At 37.0% G+C, this 10,375-nt stretch overlaps 1 protein-coding gene across 1 annotated transcript; it reads left to right on the top strand.

The window, feature by feature from the left end:
• The first annotated feature begins 4,899 nt into the window (after nucleotides 1–4,899).
• On the top strand, nucleotides 4,900–9,615 carry LOC139734982 (protein CWC15 homolog). Its single transcript, XM_071645759.1, has 6 exons — nucleotides 4,900–5,030; nucleotides 5,533–5,645; nucleotides 6,332–6,435; nucleotides 6,974–7,066; nucleotides 8,468–8,571; nucleotides 9,489–9,615. The coding sequence occupies exons 1-6, from the start codon at nucleotides 4,900–4,902 to the stop codon at nucleotides 9,613–9,615; spliced, it is 672 nt and encodes a 223-aa protein (XP_071501860.1).
• Nucleotides 9,616–10,375: the final 760 nt, after the last annotated feature.

The following is a 10,375-nucleotide window of genomic DNA, read 5'->3' as shown; positions in this document are numbered from 1 at the left end:
GCTATACACATAATATGTATATGTTATGTGTATAATCTTTTTAAAAAAAAATCAAATTGTGGTTATTTATGTGTTAAGTATTATTAAAGGGGTGAATGAAGTAATTAGATTGTAAGTATAGGTTTAAATGGTATGTTTTGAACTATGATTAATAGTAATGATGATAGTTGTAATTATAAGTATGAATATGTATGTGTGTGTAATATTGTAGGTATATTGTATGTAAGTTTGTATGATTGTGTTTGAGTAATATATATTAATCGTTGTTTATATGTTACCAGAGAGAAATTTGTGTTCTATGAATGAACAGACAATAAACATTCACATCATATCATGTCATGAATGAAATCAGTTGGATGATATGAATGTAAATAAAATTATTATCAACCAACACTAGTGCGACAAGGTCATCTTCCCTCTTTATCACACATTGTATATGCGTGAAACGCAACACACATACTCTATCTTTTTCTCTCCCTCTCTACTCACTAGTCTTATGCCAGTTGGTGAAACCCCTGTTACTGTTTTTACCTTTTTCATTAGTTATTTTTCGTTGCTATGTATAAGTGACTGCCTGTATATAACCCAAAAGAACTACTAGTATTGATATGCGCATTATGCGACATTTTCACCATTTACAGTAGGTACATTGAGTTCTGATTTGTTTTATTTAGAAAAAAAAATATAAGATCTTGATTTTTTTTGTGAGCCAACCGATCGGTAACAAAGGCAATGAATAATGGTAAACAATCATTCAAAATGATGACATTGTGCTGATATTCAATTTGATTGAGGTTGTGCCCCCCCCCCAAAAAAAAACAAAACAAAAACAAACAAACAAACAAACAAACAAACTTTAGTTACTGGACAGTGTGCAGTGTGATAATGTGATTCGATAGAATCAGCATACAAGTGTGGTGCAAAACATCCATAACCAAGTTGATTTTGAAAGTGTTTACTATAGCAAAACTGAGACGACACTCACAGTTTAGCTTTAAAAAAATACGCATACACGTATCCACACGCTGATATGGATATCATACATATTCATGCATTAATTTTTCTTCTCCATATAATCGATGTTTCATGTCCCAATATCTACACAATAAAATGTTGCGAAACTGTCTTGGCAGTACTGTGCGCTTATACCCCCAATCCACAGAGATTTTTTTTTTCTCATCGATCACTCATCGGAAGCTAAGTAAGCATGTTTATTGCTTCCGGCCACCCACAGAAGTGTATCGGATCGTAGTCTCATGAATCCAACCTGTGTTGGTCGCCTATCAGGTCAGTGTCAGACATGTCGGGCGGTGATCCGATGAGGCAAGATCGTCCGATGAGGATGACGCGCGACATGCCTGACCACTCACCTGATAGTCGACCAACCAAGTCGGATTCATCAGACTGCGACCCGATATACACTTCGCTTGGTGACCGGAGGCAACAACCTTTGTTTCCGATGAGAGACCGATGAGAGTAAATCTCTGTGGAATGGGGGTTTTACTTGCAATGAATGGTGTGGATGTAAGGTGTGCATATGAGCACGAGTTCTAGCATTATATGCGCAGTGTATTCTGTAGAAAGAAATGTGTAAATTTAGGTTTCGCTATGTTTGTGTATGGTGTCAAAAAGATACCAGTACATGAAGTTACCTAAAGATCTCGTACCTGTGAATAATTCTCAAGACTCACGTGTTGAGTTAAAAAAAGTCAAACAATTATATATCAGAATGCAAGAAAGATTCAATGTCTTCGTTTTCTACATTTCATTAGATTTGACCAACTTTTATCATTGCAATCTGACACTTTCGAGAAGGGGGGGGGGGAGTGGGGAGTTCTGCTCATACTCTGCTCAGAAGTCCTTAATACGGTTTGTCTTATTACCATGCACATATTTCAAGTGTGATCTGAGTCTACGCCGAACTAAACACAATGTAGTCTCCCAAAATTTAAAAGCCTCCACATGAAGTTATTTTTTCTTTCCTTTTAGAGGGTCTCCATCCCTTCGCCGCACTAGATTAGTTTGTAACCGGCATATTCTGCATATTCGTTTTCATTTTCTCCAGAGTTCTTTCAGTATATCTTTGATACGAAAAAGTGGGGCTCGAGTTCGTCAACATTATAAATACTTTCAGGACTTATTGTGCATAATGAGACCCAAGGCTGGGGCGACTTTGTCGTAGAGGGAGTACTTAAAAAAATCAGCCGATGATACGAAATACAATCCATGTACATTGTATAAGGAAAAAAAAAAAAGAAATGTTTTTACATATTCCCATACTGTACCATCCACTGACATCGACGGCAAAATTATGCAGGCATCTCGTCTTGGATTAGGTGTCTGTTTTGCTGCATAATATAAGATAATTTTCTCAATCAATAATTCAGCAACTCTATAGGCCTAATACTGTCTCTTCACATGCATGCACTGGCAATCCACTCAATCACATTGACTTTCATAATAGAAATCAAAAAGTGTAAAGCTCTTTTTGTAATGATGATGATGATTATCTTTATTATTAAATCATCATTATAACAATAATGCTAATAATAATAATAATAATGATAATAATAATTATTATTATTATCATTATTATTGTTATTATTATTATCATTATTATTATCACTATTATTATCATCATTATCATTATTATTATTATTATCATTATTATTATTATTATTATTATTATTATTATTATTATTATTATTATTATTATCATTATCATTATTATTATCATTATTATTATTATTATTATTATTATTATCATTATCATTATCATTGTTATTATTATTATTATTATCATTATTACCATCATTATTGAATTATTATCATCATCATCATTATCATCATCATCCTCATCATCATCATAACATCTCCCCCTCTGGGCAGATGTAACCTTCGGAAAGTCACGGCTAGGTGTGGGCTTTCTTTTTTAAATTATGTGTTTGTTTGTTTGTTTCTCTTTCTTTTTTTTTCTTAAGCCAAAAAGCAGGGGTGGGGTGTGGCTGCAGCTCCCAGCCCTTCCACGCCACTGCTATAATGCAACAACACTTTATTATTCTCTTTGATAATAGTTCGGTTACCAGTATTAGTGGGGCCTATTTCACCATCTTCCTCATTATATTTCAATTTGAAGATACCGTTCACTAACACTGCACGTAAACTAGCCAGCTTGTATCAGGTTAGTGGCAAAAGACGTAGGACGCAAGCGCAGTAGTGCAGTGGCCTACGAGAAATTGATGACGACCCGATGCCAGAATATCATACTTTCTCTTGACCATTTAGTCTCGGTAATATATTTCTTTCGCTTTGTCTCGGTATTGGTTGTGTGAATAGAGCCTAATGTGCCAATTTTGATGTTTTACTTACACGTGACATGCGTAATTTTACTTGTATTAGTTAATAGTGTAACATGAATTATTGAGTGGAGTGAGAATTGCCTTGCCAACGTAAAAACAAGTATACGGGACAATGCTATGTGCTGTAGCTTTGTTGATTACTAGTAGTATGGTGACACGATGATGGGCGCCGCGCCGCTGCAGCTGTGTGTATAGGGTGTACCGGTAATGTTTTTCTATCAATAGATACTTGAAATATCTCGCAATTTGCCTGAAATTTTACTCACATGTAAAGAAAATACTCAGAATTCACAGGCGTGCAATGAAACGCTCCAAGATAACTGCTTCGAACACGTGCCCGGTGCGCGTGCGCGTGGGTTGTTATTTTGACACCAACATACAACATAACAGCAACACCCCTATAGACTAGACCCTACCTACCCTTTATTGACAATCTGTGTGAAGTGCACACAATGCTTTTACTCTGTGCATAAATCTGCCATTGATATTGTTTATTATCGGGTTTTTCAGTAGTATTTTGACATAATCAAATCCCCACTGAAAAATGCAAAACCACTGCTGCGCGTAGCCTCGTGCATGAAAGTTCGTTCTTTACATGCAATGCTATAATATAAATAAAGGGATGTCGATTCCAATGACAATGTAAATTTACATAACTGTACAGTGTCGATGTGTTGGACACCTACTATTGCTATACCCACTTGCCATTGGATTTGGAAGTTAGACACTATTTTGTTACTTAATGTTTGGCAGACACTTTGTACAGATATTTGTACAGCATGCAGCCTGAACTACTCGTACTACACACAAAGTCTAGAACCTTAAGACTAGCTGTCTTTGGTTGAGAGTAGTGAGTGAAGGTGTTGATGATAAATATCGTTGTGCCAGACAGTCAAACGTTAGATCTCTCTCTCGGTTTGTTGTAGGAGATTGGTAGAAAAAAACTGCACCAAGGTCAGAGGACAAGGTTCGACCTCCCTTGCCAGAATTCGTGTGCAAAAGCATGATTAGTTTTCTACAGCACAGCAGATATGTCATGATGGCTACTCAGTAAACCCCAACCTGCCTACATAACTACAAGTTACAACCGTCATGTGTGTGCATGTATGTGTGTGTGTGTGTATTTTGTTTTTCCTGGAAGTATTGTTAGACTTTTGTACTTTAGACAGACTGGACTGTATAATCTAGACTATACATATTCAGATTTGTTGGAGAAATTATCATTTAGTGGCCTACATTACATATTGACATGTTTAAAGAAGATAAATTTACATGCAGCTCAAATTTTATTCAGAATGTGCTTGTGACAGTCCCACATAATGTACATATTTTTGGAGTGGATAATTATCTTAAGAGTATTCAGTGTGCATCTAATATTTGTAATATAAGCATTTTCCCACAACATATTCCAAGGAGGTTTGTATTTCTTTCCATACAGAGTAAAAGCCACAGTTCTGTGTGACGTTTTGCTGTTTGTTGACGCACATCACCTCTGGAGGATTCAGTGGACTTCTAGTCAGTGGGGAGTAAGTAGGTCGTCATGACAACAGCAGCACGACCGACCTTTGACCCAGCCAGGGGTGGGCGTGGGAAAGGAGAAGGTGACTTGAGTGCCTTGTCAAAGCAGTACTCCAGTCGTGATTTGCCGGCTCACACAAAATTAAAGTACAGGTAAGGAGACAAGTCCTCTTGACTCTGCAGATACTCTTCAGCTTTTATAATTTCAGGACCTGTTGTTTTTTATGTTGAAACATCTATGTGTAAGGAGTAAAATTATGGACAAATCGCAGATTACATCATTCACAGTCATAAAGAGTAGATGTTGCGAAAGATTAAAGAAGAAACTTGAAAAGTGTGGGACAATTAGATAGATGGACTTGTGTGCAACTGTTCACAGCTGTTCTTGTGTTTAAAGAACAGAAGCCTCCAATTCTAAATCGCTAAGGTTGGGTAAGTTCAGTGCTGAAATCGGCATGTTATACCCAAATTAATGTCTGATCATGCTCCTTGCAGGGTGCCTATGGAGTGAAAATTTGATGCTTTCAGAATCGTAAAGTTGGTAACAAGGAGCCTCAGACCATGTGAGATGGAAGAGAGCCCACTCTTTTTTTCCATTCATATTAGGCAGTCAAAACATAAACAGTACACCCATTCTGTCATTCAATCCGAACAGGCAACCAGGTCAAGACACCAGCGATGAGCTCCGCAGCCGTGACTTCCGCAAGGACCTTGAGGAGAGGGAGAGGGCAGCCAGAGAGAAGAGGAGTGACAGAGGATCGGGACGAGGTAGGGAGAGAAAGAAGCTTCTTAATGATGATATATTTAAAAAACACTGTGTATGTGTTCAAATGTGTTTTATGATGGAATTATTAATGAAACAAGTGAGTTTTTAGATGTTTTTTTTTAAAGAAAGTTTGATGTTTTTTGTTGAAAGACTACTGGTTGTGGAGAGTTTAGAGTTATTGAATCCACCGTTTGGGAGCAGCAGATAAAAAAGCTCCATCGCAAAGTTTGGTCAGCATCTTGGAAGTGGGATGGTTCAGTGTTGTGCCTTGTAAGGAATGGAAGTTGCACTGCGATGGTTGACAGATAGTTATGAGTTCAGATAGGGAGGAGTAAGACTAAGGATATGTTTGAAAATGAGTAGAAGTATCATGAAGTTGATTTTGGACCTGATGGGAAGCCAGTTCAGTTGACGGAGGACAGGTTGCATGAGGGAGAATGTGGGTGTACCTGCGGCAAGTATGGCGGCTGCATTTTGAACACTGGCTCTGCTCTTATTTGATGATTTACAGAATGGTAGAGTTGAGAAGGAAGAAAGAGAAGTAAAATGAGAGAGATCAGAGAGGATGGAAGAAAAAAGGAGAAATTTAAGATTGCAAGAGCCAGAAAGGATGATGCGTGTATTGATACAGAAACAATAATGATGAGATTGAAGGAATTTGATGCCCCACATGACTTTCTCTTGACAGAATCCTCGAGCAGTAGCAGCAGCAGTAACAAGAGGCCGAGGTTGGAGCAGATCCCTGCCGCCAATCTGGATGCTGACGATCCCCTTGATGATGATGATGAAGAGGTAGGCTTCATTGCAGTCGCTATGGAAACGGATGTGAAGATACCAATGGTGTCGCCATAATAGCAGATGATGATATTGTTAGTCACATCATGGAGCTACATAGCTCCACGGTCATATTGTGATATTATTCTCTTCTGAAATGGAAATGCAACATCTGAAAATTCTTTCAATTTTTAAAAAAAAAATGAAATTATGAGCATTAATGTTTTTTGCGAAATTGTTGGAAAGGGAAGTATTTATGTTTAAAGGATCTGATGGAATTTTTTAATAGAATAGAACAAACATCCTATAAGACAGTTATGATTATGATATTGATGATGCTTACAATATCAGTAGTTAGGAGGAAAATTATGATTTATAAGATGAAACTGAGGATGATGTAGAATTAGAGGAAAAGATAAAAGTCAAAGAAAAAAGAAATAGAAGGAGAGAAATGATATAGAGGTAATGAGAATATGATTTGAACAGTGATGAGTATCCATTGTGAATCAAAATGTTTGTAGTAAAATTGTTCATATGTTTGTCATATACTACACAGGATGTATCAGATGACAGTGATGACGACACAGCCGAACTGCTTGCAGAGCTGAACAAGATCAAGAAGGAGCGTGCTCAGGAACAGTCCAAAAAGGTGAAGTCGAAATACTTGCGAATCTATGAACTCTGACAGTAAACTCTCATATTCTACCCCTTCTCATGTCTGTTAACTTTTTCTGTGACAGTAATGTAGTTTATTATTCAGTCTTTTTTACATTTTTAAATAGGCTTCCTTCATGTTGCAAATATGTGACATTCATCCATCAGATATTCTGAAAAGTAGCTATGTAAAGTAAATGACTTGTATGTGTTTACACATACTCTTCTCTTGTTTCTGTGTGATATAATTCAATTTGCTGGAAAAAACCCTGAAGAAATGTAATGAAAACAGACACAATGTTTGTATTTTCAAAAAGACATTTACAGATATGAGAAAAGGTGGGAGTTAGGAAGTCACAGTTATGGTTTACATGAATTGAGGTATAGTTATGTTTGCTTTTTATTTACAGTTATTACACATGTATAACTAGAAAAGCACTTGGAAAGTGCAGACCTCCGTGAAGCCAACAATTCATTTCCATATACACTCATGCAATTTCCCAATGTAGAAGCCTTTTGGTTATTTCATCAGCTTCCAGCTGCGCGACGCCTTGCCCAAGCAGAGCACGCGCTTTTAATTTATTGTGCGTGTGTAAACCTCCAGTATGCACAGCTAGAACTCCCAAGTTCATTGGAGACCTTATGTGCCAAAAGATTAAAAGATCCTTCAAAACTCCATAAAAATTTCCGGATCACTAACACAATGTAATCATCTGTTCCATGTAACATTATCAACTTTTCCTACAAGTCTCCTTCCTCGGCAGAGGTAATAATATTGTTGTGTCTGTGAAGAGATTGTAATTGCTTTAAAGGACAAGTTCACCTTCATAGACATGTGGGTTGAGTGAATGCAGCAATATTAGTAGAACACATCAGTGAGAGTTTGAGCAAAATTGGACAATCCGTTAAAAAGTTATGAATTTTTGAAGTTTCTGCTCAGTCACGGCTGGATGAAAAGACTACTATAGCTTGTGATGTCACATGAGTACAACGATATAAAGAAAGAATAAAGAAAATTCAACATATTTCCATTTTTCTCGCATAACAAAAGAACACTCGACTTCTCTCTTTCAAAAGGCAGGGGGAATAATGCTACCCTTAACATACGTCAGTAGCAAGTCGAAGAAATGTGCGCTTTATTCAAAAATGTAAAGTTTTGTGAAATTCTCTTTTTATTTTCCTTATATAGTTGTACGCATGTGACATCATACAATGTAGTAGTCTTCTCTTCCAGCAGTGACTGTGCAGATACTTAAAATATTTGTAACTTTTGAACGGATTGTCCAATTTCCCTCAAACTGTCACTGATGTGTTCTACTAATATTGCTACATTCTCTCAATCCTTATGTATATGAAGGTGGACTTGTCCTTTAATGTTAATGTTCTGTTACTGCAGGAACAAGAGAAGAAGGTGGAAGAGGAGAGGATCAGGACAGAAAATATTCTCAGTGGGAATCCCCTGATGTCATCTCAGAAATCAGACTTCAAGGTGAAAAGGAGGTAAGTGTGATGCCTTCTCTGAGGTTGAAAAAAAGGACAACCAAAAACTGGTAATTTCAACCTTTACAGTCAGATTAAAAACTCAGAAAACAACAACAAAGGAACAAATATTGATTGTCAACCAAAACTAACTGAAAAACAATTCTAATCGTTGCAGCAGTAAATTACGCGGTACATTTTAAGTGGGTTGCTCTTTATAAGAACTGAAGTAATGGCGCTCAGCAGAGCTAAAGATATACCTCCTTGTTTTAGTGCTAGATCTCAAGTGGAAACTGTCTTTTTCTTTTTTCTTTTTTTTCATGTAACATTAACAGTGTTTTTATGTTTTTTTAATGTTTTTTTGTTGTTGAAGTGCAGCAACTAATTAGAAGAGTCAATTTCCATTACAAAAGTACTTGACATAGGCCAAGCAGTAAATATAATTCATGTTGTTTGAACAAACATTAATAGGTTTCCCTAAATCAGAGCCTAAGGCTAGGAACATATGGTAACACCAGATGAACTGTAAAAGCAAAAAAGAAAGAAAGAAAAGAATTGTGAGAATACAATTTTATGTACCTGCATTAGACAGAATAACATTTTTGTAAAATATAGGTGAAAGGATTGGGATCTCAGAATAGTTTTCATCACTAATCACCACTAATTGAGATTTGTGTTATACAGGCAATTCCTGTTGTAACAAAGTCCTCGGGACTGGACATTTTCTTTCTTTTTATCAAAATTTTGTTCGTAAATAAATAAATTACCAAAGGGAATTCTGCACCATAAACTTTCATGATGATAATTTCGGGACCTGAATTTTTACTTCATTGTAATGAATGTCAAAGTGAATCTGTATCTGCTTTTTAACCAGTTAAGATAAGATCACATTCCTTATCTGTGCGGTAAGCATCTCTATTTTATTCCCCTCGCCATAGGTGGGATGATGATGTTGTTTTCAAGAACTGTGCCAGGGGAGAGGATGACAAGAAGGAGAAGAAATTCATCAATGACACGCTGCGCTCAGAATTCCACCAGAGATTTCTTCAGAAGTACATCCACTAGCGCCTGCTATCTGAGGCAGTGTCTGGACTGAGAAGCAAGCTTGATGCTCGCCGACCTGAGGCGGCCAGTAAATGTGACAGACGAAACTTGTGAAGCGCTAAATGGCAAGGCCCACAGATTTCCCAGCAGAAATCTAGTCCGTAGTGAAACGCATATTTGTTTTATTACACCAGTACATCACGCCGCCTTACTAGCACATGCTCTCCATGTCTGTTGAAACGAGATACAGCAAGCCTTCTCATTAGCCTAGAGAAGGGGCGTAGAGTTACAAACATGATGTATGTGTACATTTATTTGAACTCATCGTGATGAAAGTAGTGCACAATGACGCTTTTAGTGGCAGCATTTCATTTCGGGGCAAGAAGACAGGAAAAGGAACATGGACATGGTGTCGTTGAGTGTGAAGGCCAGTGGCTCGGGGTTTATGTCCATGTTGGTGTATTTCAGTGGTTACAACCATGCCTGAGGAATAATGCTAGCTTCATTACGTCTTGAGTCCCTGGCACATTTAGTTTTGATGTCCTTAATGATTCTTGATACATGACATTGAGATGCATGCATGTATTGACATTTGTATGTTTCATGTAGTGTACACATTTATGCATAAAATTGCAATGTTAGAAAATTAAGTGATTACAGGTAATCATATGACAAATTAGTCTTTAGTGAAGGTCTGAAACTCACAATATGTTAAGATATAAATGAGTTTGTGTGAAATATGAGAAAGATTATTCATGGTGCATCAGGATTTCATAGTGAG

Source organism: Diadema antillarum, unplaced genomic scaffold (assembly GCF_040938485.1).
Source record: "Diadema antillarum isolate AM-2024a unplaced genomic scaffold, OU_Dant_1.0 seq00000561_RagTag, whole genome shotgun sequence".
NCBI lineage: Eukaryota > Metazoa > Echinodermata > Echinoidea > Diadematoida > Diadematidae > Diadema > Diadema antillarum.
This window is presented reverse-complemented; position numbering and strand designations above follow the sequence as displayed.